This window comes from Amaranthus tricolor, chromosome 10 (assembly GCF_026212465.1).
Source record: "Amaranthus tricolor cultivar Red isolate AtriRed21 chromosome 10, ASM2621246v1, whole genome shotgun sequence".
NCBI classification, from domain to species: Eukaryota; Viridiplantae; Streptophyta; class Magnoliopsida; order Caryophyllales; family Amaranthaceae; genus Amaranthus; species Amaranthus tricolor.
The window spans coordinates 4,035,071-4,053,711 of record NC_080056.1 but is presented as its reverse complement, the minus strand read 5'-3'; the positions used below and the strand labels follow the sequence as shown (position 1 = coordinate 4,053,711).

The following is an 18,641-nucleotide window of genomic DNA, read 5'->3' as shown; positions in this document are numbered from 1 at the left end:
ATGAACTTGACTGTGAGACGATCTCATACAATTATTGTTGCAGAGAAAATAAATACCCAATTGCAAAAGACAAATATTGCATAAGTTTTCTCTACAAAAAAAAACAGTTGTATTTCAACTAAGAAGAACAATTGGAATTCAGTTGGTAAATGGTTGTACCGACTGACATCTATGTTAGTCAGAAAAAATGTAGTCAGTAAAATATAACAGTCATAATTTAAGTGATTTCTATAAATAATCACTTTGAAGTTATAAGTTAGCAAAAGTTAAGGCTTAACTCATAATTAGCGATTTTACTTTATAAATAATATAATTATTTTCTATTTTAAAATATAGTTCATCCGTTCTTTTTTGTTCTTCTTATTTACTTTTTGTACAGTTTTTAATGTAAATTTTGAACTTTAATATCTCTAAATACACATCATAAAAAATTATAATAAATATATAATACTCAAAAAAGTATACATTAAGACGAATCTAACAAGATCTCACATGGATATATTTTATCGTCAATAGATGTCTTAAAAATCTTAATAAAATTTCTTTCTCTAAAATAGAATATTCTAAATGAAAAGAAGGTTAGGAAACAAATTGAGTAATACATAAATATAATCACAAATGAAGTTAGTAATTTTATTATATTATTATTTGGTCTATCATACGGCGGGCTGGGAAGGGTAAAGATTAAGTGAATAAGAAATTTATGATCTTATAAAGAAACTGATATTTGCTTTAACCGCCCTATCTATACTCATTCGTCCGCCCCATGCTCGCATGCATCATATTTATAATGTACTATTTTATATTCCTTAATTGTGTATTTTAATTAATTATTATTGACAAAAGACAAAGGATATTAATTTTATTTTATTACAATATTACACTGTGTAGTTTAAATAAAATTAGATATATTTATACAATTAGATTTATAAGGAATTGCAAGTGTATAGAACGCACATAATGCAGATATATAATGAATGTGAGTCGTGTATAAGGTGCATATAACCAGTTGACCATAATTGGTGAAAATGGATTTGAATGCACACTCAAGTAGATAGACGTAAGTATGAAAATTTTACCCAACATGAATAGTTGATAGACGGTGGTATTAAAATTTAGGTGCATATGGATATGGAAAACGACATATTGCACATGGCCGCCTATATTGCCATCCATAGTTGATTATTTTCCCTTTCATCCGTGTGAATTGAGTCAAATATTTAATTATCACCATCTAAAGAAAATATTACTTAACTTTCCCATTACGTGTAAAGATTCATTGGCTAAAAAATTAGGAAATGTTGCATAAAGGGGCTTCAAAGGTAAGAATGAGACTTGTAGGATGGGATTGAAAAGTCTTTAAGAAAATTTGATTTTAAAGGTACGAACTTTAACTCATTTGTTTTTAAAGGTTTAAACTTTTGTTTATTTTTTAAATGCTTGAACTTTATGGTGCATCCGTGAAACAGTCCAAACCAGCATAAACAATATAATAATATTGTCTACAAAGCACAGCGGAAGATTTATAGAAGTTTGGGTTGAATCCGACCTGTGGCTCGATAGCCACAGCAACCAATATCAGAATATTTAAAAACTTTACATAACTGTAATACAATTAATTACAAATCGGTTATAAACTAAGTTAATACATTATAACATATCTAAAATCTTTTAAATTTTTATAACACATGATTTCTCAAAATATCATGATAAGTTAACTTTCCAAAAACGATGTCCTCGCTATTGCAACACATGACACATAAAGGAGCAGCACATCCATCCGCACTAAAGTTGGCAACCCGAAAGTGGACCTATCCCCGTAAGAGATAGGCCCCACCATAAACTGTCAACAATTGAATTGTTGAGTAATCCAACAAACTATTACAGTTATATACAAGTCATTAACAAACATCTCCAATCAAATTCCTTGTTCACTTGGTAACCATTTATAAACATTATTTTATCCAAGTCCAAACTCTTTTAAAAGACCGTTTGGTATCGACATAAATACGGTTATGAACTTTTAGTTCATAACGAATCAAAATACGGCTATAACTTTATAAGTTAATTGCGAAATAATACGACAAATGAAACATATGCTTCTATTGCAAAATAGACAAAACTTTATATACCAAACATATTTATTCAAAACTCATTAAAAACAATAATGTAATAACAGTTTCAAATGTGGTAATATAATGGACCGTCAGGAAGTAGGCTTGATCTAAATCTTGAGAACACGGGTGATCGTCATCACCGAAAATACGGTTCTTGCAAGAACGAAACGGGATCAGGGGCTCGAGACCGATCCGAATAGCCATTACCTATTATCAAGCTATAGGATTTTACAATAATTCGGATATAAATATCTGTTGCCAATTCCCAAAAACGGACATTTTTCAATGTCGAATATTTTATTATAAAACAAAACAAGAATTCACTATATTTTCTTTTAAAATCACATTCATTACTTAAAATATAAATCAATTCATCATCATTTAAAATACCAATCAATAAAGAGAGAATAATAACCCTAAATTAATCTCAAATACCCAATAAATAACCTTAAACATCCAATTCATTTTATAGTTCCTAATCCCACTTAATAAATTCCATTTTAGTACCATATCAAGACACCTGTTAGTAATTCGGTCATAACTTCCTCATAAAACTCGTATAGAGGCGATTCAAGTGGCTACGCGACCATGACTCAGAGCTCTACTATTCTTATGCAGACATTAAAACCCAAGAACAATCAGAACAGATCCGAAAAAAGCAAAACAGAAAGTTTATTATTGGTTTTCATGACAGCCTGTTGGTATTTCACTATTTTGAACATAACTCTCTCATACGAACTCCTTTTGGAGCGATTCAAGTGCCCACGCGACCAAGACTCGAAGATATACAAATCTCATGCAGACACTAGAACCCCAAAACGACTCTAACTGTCTCAAAAACAGCAACACAGGTTCGGATATAACAAAACAGAAACCTCATTGTCGATTTTCATGACAACCTACTAGTATTTTGGAGATAACTCCCTCATACAAACTCATATTGGGGCGATTCAAGTGCCCACGACTTGAACCTCTACAAATCTCATGTAGAAATCAGAACCCCAAAACGACTCTAACTGTCTCAAAAACAGCAACACAGGTTCGGACAGAACAAAACAGAAACCTCATTGTCAATTTTCATGATAGCCTACTAGTATTTTGGACATAACTCCCTCATACAAACTCATTTTAGGGCGATTCAAGTGCCCACGGGACCGCGACTCGAAGCTCTACAAATCTCATGTAGACACCACAACTCTAAAACGACTCTAACTGTCTCAAAAATAACAACACAGGTTCGGACGGAACAAAACAGAAACCTCATTGTCGATTTTAATGACAACCTACTAGTATTTTGGACATAACTACCTCATACGAACTCATTTTGGGCTGATTCAAGTGCCCACGCGACTGCGACTCGAAGCTCTACAAATCTCATGCAGACACCACAACCCCAAAACGACTCTAACTGTCTCAAAAACAACAACACATGTTCGGACGGAACAAAACAGAAACCTCATTGTCGATTTTAATGACAGCCTACTAGTATTTTGGACATAACTACCTCATACGAACTCATTTTGGGGTGATTCAAGTGCCCACACGACTGCGACTCGAAGCTCTACAAATCTCATGTAGACACCACAACCCCAAAATGACTCTGACTTTCTCAAAAAGAGCAACACAGGTTCGGACAGAACAAAACAAAAATCTCAATGTCGATTTTAACGACAACCTACTAGTATTTTGGACATAACTCCCTCATAAAAAATCATTTTTGGGCGATACAAGTGCCCACTCTACCGCGATTTGAAGCTCTACAAATCTTATGCACACTCTAGAACCCCAAAACGACTCTAACTGTCTCAAAAACAGCAACACAGGTTTGGACAGAACAAAACAGAAACCTCATTGTTGATTTTCATGACAGCCTACTAGTATTTTGGACATAACTCCCTCATACGAACTCATTTTGTGGCGATTCAAGTGCCCACTCGACTGCGACTCGAAGTTGTACAAATCTCATGCAAACACCAGAATCCCAAATTCACTCTAACTGTCTCAAAAACAGCAACATAGGTTCGGACAGAACAAAATAGAAACCTCATTGTCGATTTTCATGATAGCCTACTAGTATTTTGGACATAAATCCCTTATATGAACTCATTTTGGGGCGATTCAAGTCCCCACACGACTGCGAATCGAAGCTCTACAAATCTCATGAAGACACCAGAACCCCAAAACAATCAGAATTGCCCCAAAATAGCCAAAACTGAAAGTTCAGTTTCGAAACTGAAATTTCAAAATCCAAAATACCAAGTTTTATACTAGAAATCAAATAACGCAAATAACCAATACTAATCAACACTAGCAAGAATCCAATTACCAATTGAACTCATATACTCCAATTACACTCAAGTTGATGCTTAAATTTGAACTAAATACCCAAATTAAATCATGAATACTAATTTAAACTACTACCAAAATTCAACAATCATTGTTTATACTTAAGAACATAAAACTACTTTAATACATTCAATTTATACTTAAATAAAATAGTTTGTGGATTACCTTGATGAGCAATTCTTCAATCAAAATTCAAAATCCAACTTCAAACACCAAAAGAAGATGGAGATGGTGATAGTACTAAATGTATTCTCCTTCTTCTATAATGGAAAAGCAAACATCAATTTTTCAGATTTTGAGTTTATGCTTTGGAAGAGGATGAATTTTCAGAAATTTACTCTAATTGATAGTGAAGGAGTAAGGAAAAGGGAGTATACAGGTTGATAAATAAGGAGTTAGCTTGATAAATCATAAAATTACGTGGCAAAATTACGGGTGACTAAACTTCACACTCGTACTCATTAAAGTATGAGATGGATAATACACTCATATTTTCCGTCATATAATTTATTTGATCCCCACAAATAATAAAACTAATATCTAAAAATCGTAGTAAAAAATTTACTTTTAAAAAGACAAACTTATTTTACTTATTAAAATAGTAATTTTTAATAAAGACGTTTTTATAACTGTTTCAATCCGCTTCTAAAGGTTACTCCGATTTTGATAACCTGAAATATCAGGTTATCTTCTTCTTCCCTTTGTCAACAACAAATCTGTAAGACCCAGCAAGAATTTCTTCTTCCCTTTGTCAACAACAAAGCTTATTTCCAATTTATCCCTCTTTGCCAACAACAAATCTGTAAGACCCACCAAGAATCCGATCCTTTGAAACTCTGAAAACCTCTCTGTTTAGCCCCTTCAAGTCGAGCCGAAGCCCATTCAGATTAAGGAATTTTGAAGAAGCATTGAAGGATTGTGAGGAAGCCCTTCAAATTGACAATACCATTTAAAAACCCTTGTTTGTAAAGGTAAAATCTTGCTCAATCTCAATAGATATTCTTTAGCGTTAGATTGTTTGAAAGGGGCTTTGGTTTTTGAGTCTCAATGCAATGGGAATTTAGAGGTTTTAAATGGATTAATTGAGAAATGCAAGAAACTTGATTATTTGTCTATAACTGTTAATTTTGATATTTCTAATTGGCTTTTATGTGGGTTTTCTGGGATTTGTCCGAACTTTGTGAATTTGTGGGTAGCTTGCTGAGGATGGAAGAAGAAAACTTAAAAGCTGAATTTGGACGAGGAAGAAGAAAATAAAGAAGCCATTGATGAGGAAGAAAGAAAATAAAGAAGCCATTGATGAGGAAGAAGAAAGTTGTTTTTGCTGAAGAAAAATTTATTCAACCGGTTAAAGGTCATTGGAATTTTTAAAAGCGGATGCACTTCAAAGTTCAAGCCTTTAAAAATTAAACAAAAGTTCAAATCCTTAAAAGCAAATGAACTAAAATTCGTACCTTTAAAATCAAAATTTCTAAGTCTTTATTGTAAGGTATGCTATTTTTAGAAATTTCTAATTAATCATGATGATTTGTAAATTATCACAAAAAGACATAGAAAATAAATTAAATATGAAAAGCTAAAATAAAATTCCAAAATCCTAAAATCTCTCCCCTAATCAAATCATGCTACATAGGGTGATTTATCAAGTTAACAAATAATCGTAATTTACCTAGACAATGTCTGCTATATTTTAGACGGTTAAGGAACTTTAGTGAACTAAAATCACATGAAAAAAGAATGTCTCAAGTATGAGTGTTGTGTGAGATTTTTTTCTTTTTTTTTTTTTTGGAAAAAAGTTTTATTTGAGGCTTGAGATTCAACAAATATATGAAATGACATGTTTGACATCAATGGGTATGATAAAAAATGTTAGAATTGTATTTAATATTTTCAATTAATTATCATTCTATTCGCGGTCTTTATCAGCTAAAATTTAAGATAATTTTTTTCTAACACAAATTCTTGTGAGAGACGGTCTATTTGAAAAACCATCTCTAATTGGACCGGTCTATTATATATTTTTAAAAATATTATAAGTAGGTATTAAAAATAATATAAGTATACGTTAAAGATATTGAAAATAGGCATTAAGGATACGGTAAGTAACTATTAAGAATAACGTAACTAGACATCAAAGAGACGAACTCTCAAGAGACTGGCTATTAAGTTTATATAAGTCTTACAAATCTCATGTGAGCAATTGAGTGTGGTTGGATTATGTTCTTGCTAATCTTAATCATTACTATAACTATTACCTTCTAACTCCAATAAAAAATCTAATAAATCTTATATGAGACCAACCTATATAATAAACTCATTTTTCTAATTGATCACTTTAAAATTATAAGTGTAATTAATTTAAATTATAAGTGATCACTTTAAAATTTCACTTTAAAATTATAATTAATCATTTTAAGATTATAATAGATTTTTTTAAAGTTATAAGTTATCGATTTAAAACTGTAAATACACCTTCAACCAACCTAAAAGAATTGAATTTGGAAATATTTATATATTCTTCTGGTTTTTAATAGTTGTTATAATTCTGTTTTTCACTTTATCAAATGCAGGATTTTAATCTTTAATATCTTAAACTTCATTTTAATGTATACCTTTTTATTATGTATTTTTTATAATTTGTTATTATGTGTATGTAGAAATATTAATATTTAAAATTTGCTTTAAAAACCGTGCAAAAGGTAAACGAAAAGAATAAATAAAAACGGAGAGAGTACATTATATATAGAAAAATATATACCAAATAAGATCAATTGATGAATAATAATTACTACAAAAACTATAATAACTATTAAAATCCGAATGAAGTATAAAAAAAGTCACAATATTTTCATTTCCTCGAGACAAGCCAACTTTAAAATGGTTTTATATTATTTAAACAAAAGAAGCCGATTATAAGTGATAATGTGAACGGTAATTGTGGAAAATCTCGTGAATTTAGGTTTATCAAAAACTCAATTAATCCTCCAATCTAGCAAACATCCCCTTATTCAATAATTTTTGATTCTTTTTTTACACTCCCAGTTTCTCAATTCGACAAAAATGGCGCTGATTTTCACGCTTACACCATAATCAATGGCGGAACTACAAGTAGCACAATCTCACTCCTCAACAACTAGGAATTCGTGTCATTCCTACAACAATCATCATCCTATGAAGATGTCGCAATCCCAGCAGCAACCAGATAATGATCGGACCAGCGTCGAATTGCGGGCTATTGACTGTAATCTCGCTTCTCTTTGTGATCACATTCAATTGGAGGGTTTTAACAATGGCATTTTCTCTGATATTATTGTCCATGCTATGGGCTCCACTTACCATCTTCATCGCTTAATTCTTTCTCGCAGTTCTTTCTTCAGGTTTTAAACTTACTTCCCATTTGAATTTTTTGAATTTAGATTTTGATTCTGGGATTTGTATTTTCATGTGGGGATTCTGTGATTTTCTCCTTTTTGATTTTGTAATGCGTGGAATTGGAGATATAACAAGTATGATGATATAAAATTATTTATTTTGACATGATTATGATGAAAGGAGTTTGTGAGATTGTTGGACATGGGGAACTCTATTTGTTTCCGAATGGTTCCCTTGTACAAATGTTACAACTTTTGTTGAAATCTATACGACATTTAGCGATATAAAGTTTTTTTAGCTATTTAAATTAATATTAATATTGCTTGTTGCTTCTGGAAATTCATAGCTTCAAGTAGTCTACTACATATCAGCATCATTCTTTGCCTTATGCTGGACAAACTTGTGTTATTAGAATTGAGAGTCGAGAGGTGAGAGCTAAGAGTTAGGAGTAAGAGTTAAGAGATGAGAGTTGTGAGTTGAGAATTGAGAATTGGGAGTTGGGAGTTGAGAATTGAGAATTGGGAATTGAGAGTTGGGATTTGATAGTTGAGAATCGAGAATCAAATTTGGACGAGACTCTTGTTTAGTTTTTTTTAGCGATGCTTGTTAGAAATCTGTGTTGTGGAATTGTTATTACTCTGTTTGTTAAAAGGGTAATGATTTAGGACTTACTTTTCACCCTTCCAGGCTCCCATTCAAGATTTGTCTTTGATGATCATGTCTCCAAGAATATGGAAAATAATTTGGGGAGGCACATTTGTATGTGTCAGAAGAGTCGGATTTGGTTTAATTTTTAGACATTCTTTTCATCTTCAAAACGTGGCACTTGCACCATTGCAACTAACTATTCTGGTAAGACGGAATAGACCCTTTGTGTATTGTATGTCTTGGTGATGCAGACTATTTTTTTTGGACCATCTAAGCTATTGTATATCCTTATGTGAAGGAAAACTATTAATAGAAGCACAAGCAAACAGTTCAAGCATGTTGATTGAGCTTTCATGTTGTGCACGATCAAAATTAGTTTCCTTGGTGGTGGTTCATGACTCATGACTTATGAGGTTGTTGATAGAAATCTCTTTCTCTCTCTTGGTAGTTTGTATTGCTATGATTTTGGTGCTGAAAATTACATACTGAGAGTAATGAAAACAGAATTAAGGAAGAAGTGAATGTTCATTTGTTTGTTGTTTTTTCTTGAACTATCTACATCAAAGAATATCTTCAGCTTCTTAATTTTGTATTTTACAATTTATTTGTAGGAATATGCTTCATGGTCCTTGGAAGGAAGCCTCTTCCCCTGTCTTAACTTTGCAGATAGACGATAAAAATGTTAACTCGGAAGCCATTGCTATTTCGCTGGCTTACCTTTATGGGCACCATCCTACACTGAATGACAATAATGCATTCCGTGTTCTTGCTGCTGCATCATTTCTTGATCTCCAGGTTTACTAGTTTTTATGATCCATTTTTTGTTTCCCGTCAATGTTTTCTGTGGTTGATATCTTTATACTGTCCTTGACTTCCTGTTTTGCATTTTTTTTCATGAAACAAACTTATTTATCTGTATCCTGATTTATATGTATTGGTTCCTTTCACTTATGATTTGGATTTGCAGGAGCTATGTGCTATATGTACAGATTTTATCATCAATGAGCTGTGGACTTCAAACTTCTTGGCCTATCAGGTCTGAGATGATACTTTTGAGGTTATTTTGTTTGCAATATCTAATATGCTCCCCTTTCAAAATTTTATTCTTCTGATAGGTATTTGCGGAGAATCAAGATTATGGTTCACATGGTGAAAGAGTTAGAAATGCTTGTTGGGGCTACCTTTGCCAAAGTGGTTTCACAGAATTGAAAGAGGTTTGTAACTCTTTTTTGGTAGTATTTGAGTATCCATGTGTAAAAGTTAGGTGGTTCTAGGATTCCAGTAACTTTGCAATGCTGAACTTTCTTGATCATAATGCTCAGCATATAAACCTTTTTTGATAAATAGCTTTTTAGTAATTGTTACTATGTAGTGTATTTTATTAAGTTTTTTTTCTAGCTATCACCCATATTAATGTTTTGATGACGTTTATAGTCATCAAACTATCGATAAGATTTATCAAGAATGTATATTGTTGAAATGGCTCATCAAATCACGTGCACTTTTTATTTGTAAAGCTACACACGATGTTTGCTACCAAAGTTTTATTGGAAACAACCTTTTAGTTATCATTAACGAGAATAAGGACGCGTACATCTGACACCCCAAACTTGCCTAGGTGGGAGTCACAGATTGCAAATGACTTATGGAATGTTGTGCTGTAAAGTGAAGCGTAAAAGTTTATGATTAATCTTATACTAAGTGTGCACAATTTTGAAATAAAGATGTGTATGTAATTGATGCACAAACCAAATAATTGTTTTGTCTGAAAGAGAATCTGCATGTCTTCAGCCATGCAGATTGCTTTTGTTTATTTGTTGTTATTCAGTATGGTTTAGAAGGTAGAATTTGTTCTTCTGCTTACCTGGCAGCATTAACTCCGTTATTTGTCTTTAGGTTCTTCCAAAACTTTCATCTCAAACACTGCACGCACTGCTGACCTCAAATGAACTTTGGGTACCTAGTGAAGAGAAACGGTAATATACTGCTCATGAATGTTTACATTCAACGAGAATGGATTTTTGTCATGCAGGGTGACATTTTTTACTTTCCTTATCTGAAGCTTTGAATTGGCACTATATACGTTGCTCAAGAAAAGTGCTTTAAACAAGGCTGAGACCCAAGAAAAGCAGTTGCAGACTGCAAGTCTGGAAGTAGGAATAGCAAGTCGTCATGACTTATCTGAATTTAAAGGGAAGAATATAACTGATTCCTGTTGTACTAGAGATGTGGGAGCTCATATGCGCAGTGTAAGTTTATGCATGCTCTCTATACAGTGTTTTTGGTTGTAGTGTTTTGTTAGGCTTGCTGATTGTTCAAATTGGAAATGATATTGTTGAATCCAAACAGGGGAATGAAATCTCCTGCAGTGAGTCAAGTCTGGGTGTTCAATACCCATTTAACACAGAACAATCTTCTCTTGTTACCCACTTCTCTGAGTCAGATAGAAGTAGGAACTCTTTTTCTTACATCAGACCGCCATTCAGTTTTGCTGCAAGTGGAGGGGGACTTGATGGTTCACTTGTAGAAGGACCATCTGAAGAAAGCATATGTTGCCAATTCAATAATTCTGGTTGGCTATCTGAAAGTGACTCAAGACAATGTTCTTCATCATCAATAAAATCTTCCTGCAATGAGATCATTTCTGATGAGTGGGGCAGAAATGATTCGGCTTTTTCATGGGGTGGCAGGACTGTTGGAAGGAGGCAGGTGAAGAGTTATGGCAAAGAGAACTGTGGGTTGAAAGGGGAAGAATATGACACATTCATTAACATTTTTGAAGGAGGTTCAGTTCTGTATTGCAACATGTCGTTTGAGGCTCTTTTAGATGCGAGGAAACAGCTTGAAGAATTTGGTTTTCCATGCAAGGCAGTGAGTGATAGTCTTTGGTTGCAGGTTTGAAACTTCATCTTTTAGGGATTTCCATTATTGAAAAATAACTTTAATTTTTCTATCTTGTTAAGAATTGCTAGCCTTTTTTTTCTTTTGTTCTTTTTTTTCAAATTTCTAGAGGTGTTAGGGGGTAGTGTTATTAGTAATGAGTGGAGAGAACCTTAGGCCAAAGCCTAGAGCCCTAGACCACCTCAAGATAACTTCTCTGTTAATTTTTAGTTGCAACATTTGACCAACATAGCTTCCACATAAATGGTCAAATGTTGTACTTGAAATAAACAGAGGAAGTTTATTAATATGTGCTATTGTCAAACTTTCAGGGATTTATTTTGTGCACTATCCACTACAACTGTCTTCGATTGTTATCAAGTTGTCGTTTGTTCTACTTGTGAACAAAGAATTTGAAAGCTAGGGGTGGTGAATATGGACCAGACCTAAATTGCTGCCAACTAATCACTATAAAAGGTTGTGGTATTGAATACAAAACTTTTAGGATTTTATTGGGGCTGCAAGTATGCAACCTTTTATGTTCTCTAAAATCCATAACATTATATTCCTTTTGCAAAAGCGAGGCTGGGTTCTGGTAGTCTTTACCTTATATGTAAATTATTATTGATGTTGAGCTACTGAGCACCTTCATAATTTTTGTAATTATCCTACTCTGTTGTATTTTACTGGATGCAAATTGATTTATGGGAACAACAGTACAAATAACTACAGGTGTAAAGAGGATGGAGTCAATATTTGGGCTCAATCTTTTTAGTTTCGCGTCCTTTTAAGTCTTGTACCCCTTGTGGTGCAAATAATTGTACGTCTTATGGTACTTCTATGGCAAAGTTTTATTTCTTTCCTTTAAGAAACCCAACATTAGATTTGGAATCATATTCAGACTTCAAAGGATCTATTTAAACGGAAATTTATACAAAATTAATGGCATTGGGGTTAATGGAATGATATACAAGTTTTTATATGGTCATATTGCGTGCACCTAAGTAATTTCTCAAACTTAGATGTAAATCATGATGTATGCCCTATTAGTGAATGAAGATGGAAAAAAGTGAATGGCTCTACAAATAAGTAAGGTATTTAGAGGAAAAATAGAAGTTCTTTACTTCTTTCTTGTAGAATAGTCCTTTGTTGAGTAGCAAAAGAGCATCAGTTGATTTGTAAGTGTTGTACATGGGATATTAGGTTGAGTTTGAGATAACTTGGTGATTAATGTGCATTGGTTGTTGTTAATTTGTTTATATGTACTAACTATTGGCTGTGAGCTGCCAACTTATTCATCTTATGATCATGTCAATAACTAGACCTTGCTGAAAAGGGAGAAAGGGAGGGAAAAGTACATTGGTTATACTGACTTGATTAGAAGCTAGTTTTCTGGTTTGTAGTTTAGTGTTTGATCAGCTTTAAGATGGTATTGACTTAGAACTAAGTTTTGGAGAAAGTTTGTTGTGCTTAAAGGTGTGCATTTGAGTATTTTCTCTAGTTTGGGTTGGAAAGTTTCGGGTCTTGTTAGTTCCAATGTTCGCGGAGGCAGGTGCACGCTGTGACACGAGGTTGGGTTGGTAAGCTATATTTTTGCTTGCTGATTTTATTCATTATGTTGCGATATGGTAGTTACCTAGCTTTTCCTGGCCCTTGGAGTGGGATGCAATGGGATTCAACATCTTTTTCCCTGGTTTATGCTTACCATCTAGAAACTAACCAGTGGCTGTCCATTATATACTGTTTGTTTCTTAAACCTTAGTTCAGTATCTATGTGCTGTCTGATTCAAAGAGAGTTCTTTGGTGGTTTTCTTCCGATTTCTCTACTGAGTCATAATGGTACTTTAGGATGCAAGTAGATTAGTCATTTTCCACAAAGGGCTTTTATTAGCTTGGTTACCTTACATTTGTTATTTTTTCGTCTCTTGTCTAGATGCTTCTCAGTCAGAGGGTACAAGAAATAGCTGCTGAAACGTGCAGTAGTTGCTGCCTCATAGGTTTGGCATGTGCATGCAAACAGCCATTCACCTTTTCACATGGTGCTGCAACCACAGGCTATTATGTTCAAGCGCCTGATCAGCATCAGCATAATCCATCTGGCAATTTTGGTGAGTTTTACCTTGCTGGTTCTGCTATTGGTGAAGGAAATGGTGTTTCAAGATCAGTGAGAGTACATGCTAGGGGTTCAAATGATGGACTTGCTGGCATTGGACGTGGCGCCACAATGAGTCCTGCTTCCTCTCATGCTACTCGATTTGTATTTTCTCGTGTTCCCAATGGTGTGGGAAATAGAAATGGGCAGCAATCTCTTGCGAATGATGATCTGGAATTTAGACCTGAACAACATGGTGACATGTCTGGAGATGGACTAACTGCTTTGGTTGGACTTAGTGATGGAGGAAGAAATTTCATCAGTGGTAATGGAGAACAGGCGGAGAGAGCTTATACCATGGATCTAAGAAATGACTTCATTGGAACATCTGTGGCTGGGCCAAGTGGCAGTGGGGTTCAGGTGGGAGAGTCTTCAGATCAAGACATTGATAATCAATGCCCGGATAACACAAGCAATGCTTCTATATCATTAGATATGAAAACACCTCTGAGCCACTTCCCACCATTTCGCTTCGGGTTGGTTTTGTTCTCCTTTCACTTATAAATATTGAAATATTTAATATATTTTGTCAGATCTCCACTATTCTATTATTTTGGGTGCTTGGACTGGAACAATAATAATCTAATATCTGCATATTTAGTAACATATTCGAAGCTGAGGATTCACTTATTTTTCTGTTTCCTTGACTCCTGATTGTAAATTTTGCTCCCCCTCCTTTTCCATTTAGGTTGATATACTGTATATTTGTAATTTAAACTTTGAATGGTGCACAAAACAAATTCTATTTCCAAAATTAAAGGCTACATGCCTTTGATACTATACGCCTATACCACTGTTTGTATAGGAACAACAAAAATATTTGAGGGCATTAATGAAATGCTTCTTTACATGGCACTTCAAATCGTTTGTGAAATGGTTCATCTTTGGGTTCGATTTTAGTGACCATATATTTTCTTGATATGCTAATAGTTCCTTGGATTAGTGTACATTTACAGGCTTCAATACTTTTTTCCTTTTTGCGTTTTATCACTTTCTAGTACTCCTTGTAGTCTTTGCTAAAAAAGCCTTTTGTTTAGGGTTGAATTTGAGGATGTCCATCGGCTTAATGATGGTCAGGTTAAGCACTCGCCCGAAGCATTTTATGCTGGTTCATTCTGGAAGGTATGTTCCATTTGTTTTGTATTTGCGTAATACTTCAATAACATTTATGTGCTCATTGAATTATTTTATTTGACCCCCATGATTCTTCCATTCCATTGAATGACGAAATTACACTGGTATATTCCACATGGTGACCTTGAATTTGTAAGATTTTTATGTGAAGACATGAAAATTTGAAAATTCAATCGGGGACCTCTAATCTCTCTTAACTGTATTGTTTTAATAGGTGGTGATCTTCTCGAATCAAAAACTGATTTTAATCACCTAAAATAATCCAATATTTTTTGATTTTCCTAAAATAAATTCTCACCTATTGATTAATCACGAACAATCCAATCTTAAGGGGGGTTGTTTGCTTAGAATGTAACTATCATAGTTGGTGATCTGTTATAATAGGTTAACTACCCAAAAAAAGGGGAATTTAAATAAAATTAGAATAAAAGGTAAATCTTAAAAAACAAAAAAAAAAAAAAAAATTAGCAACAATACCATCTTTCCCTTCGCTGTTGCAACACCCCTAAATTTTCGACCCCTTAAATGAAAATCATAATTGCAAAGGATGAGAGGAAATTCAAGTGTTACTAAAAATAATAAAAATAATAAAAGATAGTTTTACAAATCAAAAAGCCTTAAAGGTATAATCTATGACTTTTAAAATGTGAGTAAAATTTTTTTTGGCAGTATCTCCTTTGAAAATCGGAGGTACAAAAGACATACATACTCAATAACATGAACTCAATGATAAGAAATTGGCAACATCAACCTTGAATAATCTATCATGGCGGATTGAATTGTCATCAACTTTTCCATACATCACTCTCAGCATGGATCGTGGTTCCAAAATAAACGTTTGGGTTTGAAAATGTCCAAAACAATTTAAAACTATATGAACCACAAAAACAACACAATGGAAAAACTTATACCAAAGGAGATTAAAAAAAATCCTCCACCAACATATACGACCCAACAAACTAAGTTTCACATTGAATTGAAATCTTTAATTATGCACTCACACCTCTGATATACAATGCAAAAGGACTCTAATATTGCATAGTGAACGGTAATTATGTCATAGATAATATAACTAGCAGAAAGTTGGGCACTTGAAGAATTATAATGCTCTTTGAAATTTAGTTCGAGAATTTCCATATTAGTGTTTTTCAAAAATTAGGAAAATTTGAGAATTATCAGTTGGCAATTCAAGGGGTGGGTAGTCGGTTATTTTTTCTTTTTTAATTTATTATTATTTTTTTGCAATGTTTGTTTAACAAGTTGTAGGTTGCCTTGGTGCATTGTGGGCAAACACTCCCAAAGTTCGAAATGTTCATGGTTGCCTTGGTGCATTGTGGCAAACACTCCCAAAATAAGGATTATTGTATAGAAATCAAGCAAAAGTTGAATTATTTTGGATACTTTTTCTTTTTTAATTAAAGAAAAAATTCAAACTTCCCCACCACTAGCCCAATATACCTCACACCACCTCATCCAATAGCCCAACCTCACTCAGCCATCCTCGACGAAGTCCCTCTTGCCTCCTCTTCCCTAGCCTCAGCGACGCCCCTTTCCCTCAGCCTGCAGACCCTTTGCAAGGCAATCCTTTCCCCTTTGTAATCCTTACCCAAGCACCACCACAAATTTTGTCCTCCATTGTCGGTATCGCTTTTCCAACCTAAAATACCACCCAACACAGCTCTAGAATCTTGATTATTTTTTTCATTGCCTCAATGCCATTAAGTAGCTCCCATCTAGGCAACCTTACCATTGTTATACAACCCTAGAAACTAGATTGAATGTGGTTTGTGGGTGGTTTAAGGGCAACTTTTGAGGTGGGGTATTGATGGTGGGGAGGAGTGTCTAGTAGTCGGGGGGCTGTATTTGTGGTGATGTATTGTTGTTTCGGTGAAGGGGAGGGTTGTTTTGAGGGCTATGCGCTGTTTTGGGGAAGGGGATGTTTTGCGTGAAGGGGAGAGCCTGGAAGAGGGTTAGGGGCGGAGGGGAGTGTTTTTGGAGGTCACAGGGTGAGAGAGAGTAGGGATGGTGGGGAGAGGTATCGGTTGGTGAAGAGAATTTTTTTTCTCTTAGATTTTAAGTTCATTTTTTTTTTTTTGAAATAAATTTATTCGTTAATTTAAAATCATTTTTACAATTAATAATCAGTTTTTCAATTTAAATAGTTAATTAAATTAAGAGGTTGTTTGGTTGCACTCTATGGCATCCCTTGGTTATTGGAAACTTGAACACTATGGCACCACTTGGCTATTAGAAATTTTTTTTGGACCAATTGTAATTTTCCATGTGCTAACCTAACATAAAATGCACTTCCTAGTAGTTGTCCGAAGGAAACAATTTCCTAGAAATAGAACTTCATATGGTATTAAATTCCAGTGTCATCTAAATGAGTCTTAAAGTACAATTAAGTGTCACCATATGGATTCTCAAATTATCGTACTCCACACAGAAACTTTGAAAATTCTGATTTACCATGTAAATTGTTGCAGTTACATTTGTTGTTGTTTTTGGAATTGTCACTGATTTGAATTATTATGTCCATTAGATAAGTGTCCAAGCCTTTAACGATGAAGATCCTCAAGGACGTCGCACACTAGGTAATTCTTATTAACACATTTACTTGTGTAGCATAACTATTTCTATATTCACAAATAACTCAAAAGAAAAATCGTCGAAAAATAACACTTCAATAATGAAAACTGACAAGTACTACAAACTCTTCCTCAGTTTGGTTCCCTTATCATAGGGTAGTCAATGTTACATTTCATATCTCCTTACAGAATTCTGTTTTATGGCTGATAATTTCAGGCTTATTCATTCATCGTCGAAAGGCTGAAATAACGGATCCTCAGAGGAAGGTCAGCCTGTTTCTTTACTTGTTAATCTCTACGAAATTCCGTAACTCACTGTATAACGTCTCATTTTGATGTACTTTGTTGTAGTACTTTCCGATTTCATCTGTTTATGTCCACTCCAATTGTATATTGAATATGCTGTTTTGTTCTGTTCTTTAACTGTTGTAAATTCAGGTGCATATGTATGTAGACTCTCGTAAAAAAGTTACAGCTCGCTATCAGGTAAAGTCGATATGAAACCCGAATCTTTGGTAATAGTAGTCCGTATGTTTTTTTTTTCGCTTGGAGCCAGCCGCTTATGTGACATTTCCGTTGTTGCAATCAGTTGATATGTCCGTCCAAGCGAGAAGTTATGGTGTTCGGAAGCTTCAAACAAGCAGGTACCCTTTTGCCGAAAGCCCCAAAGGGCTGGGGGTGGCGCAGCGCTCTACTCTTTGATGAACTTCCTGATCTGCTTCAAAATGGTTGCTTGAGGGTTTCTGCCGTTGTACAGCTTGTGTAAATTCGAAATTATTTATTTGTTCAATATAGTTGTAGTGGTAGATTTGGACTATTGAGTACCTCTTAACTCTACCATCGTTTTGAGCTCGATTTTCATTCATAAATGATCTGAATAATGAATATTTATGTTGTATTATTTTAGTCGGAAGTTTATGAGAAAAATGAATAAAAACATTGCAACATTTAGCTAAATTGATTTTCAATTACTCTTATTTATTCAGTTGTTTAGAATATCAAATCTAATCATCGTCGTATTCAGTGTATCCTGCTCATAGGAATTATAATCAAGATTTGAGGAGGAATGAAAGACGGCAACCAATACCATAAAGAAGGATGTCACCAAAGAGTCTCACTTTTACTTTTATTTTATTTTTTTCATATTTTTCCACTTTTCTAACGATACGTCTTTTTACTATTTTTATTTACTTTTCTTGATTTTTATTCATTTATACTTAGAGAATATTTCTTTGAAATAAAGGAACTAATGTCTTGTACTCCAAAGGAATGTCACAATTCAAACTTTAAATTACAATTCAAACCTTCAAATAAAATGTGTTTTATTAGGATTCTATTTGAGAAATGACTACTGACACATGTTATTGTTCTATGTTCTATATAGTGAAAGTATTTTACAAGTAC

General features: G+C 33.8%; 1 protein-coding gene across 5 annotated transcripts; it reads left to right on the top strand.

Moving 5' to 3' along the window:
• Positions 1-5,068: 5,068 nt before the first annotated feature.
• Positions 5,069-18,352, top strand: LOC130825480 (uncharacterized). Of its 5 annotated transcripts, none has more exons than XM_057690726.1 (15): positions 5,069-5,434; positions 5,660-5,817; positions 7,506-7,840; positions 9,095-9,278; positions 9,451-9,519; positions 9,599-9,697; positions 10,380-10,459; positions 10,546-10,732; positions 10,833-11,378; positions 13,297-13,991; positions 14,553-14,637; positions 17,192-17,243; positions 17,455-17,504; positions 17,676-17,723; positions 17,827-18,348. In XM_057690726.1, exons 3-15 carry the CDS (start codon positions 7,557-7,559, stop codon positions 18,001-18,003), a joined length of 2,556 nt encoding a protein of 851 aa, XP_057546709.1. In that variant the 5' UTR covers positions 5,069-5,434; positions 5,660-5,817; positions 7,506-7,556; the 3' UTR covers positions 18,004-18,348. The 5 variants fall into 5 exon arrangements, with proteins under 5 accessions (XP_057546709.1, XP_057546711.1, XP_057546710.1 ...); XM_057690728.1 differs by having other exon boundaries at positions 5,660-5,952; XM_057690730.1 differs by lacking the exons at positions 5,069-5,434; positions 5,660-5,817 and adding exons at positions 8,523-8,687; positions 8,782-8,896 and having other exon boundaries at positions 7,701-7,840; positions 17,827-18,352.
• The last annotated feature ends 289 nt before the right edge of the window (positions 18,353-18,641 follow it).

What these genes read in the sequence shown, in the direction of transcription:
- LOC130825480 (XM_057690726.1), top strand. Translation starts at nt 7,557, where the DNA reads ATGGCGGAACTACAAGTAGCACAATCTCACTCCTCAACAACTAGGAAT. An exon ending in GTGATAGTCTTTGGTTGCAG is followed by an intron (nt 11,379 to 13,296) that starts GTTTGAAACTTC and finishes TCTCTTGTCTAG; the next exon opens with ATGCTTCTCAGTCAGAGGGT. An exon ending in AAGTTACAGCTCGCTATCAG is followed by an intron (nt 17,724 to 17,826) that starts GTAAAGTCGATA and finishes TGTTGCAATCAG; the next exon opens with TTGATATGTCCGTCCAAGCG.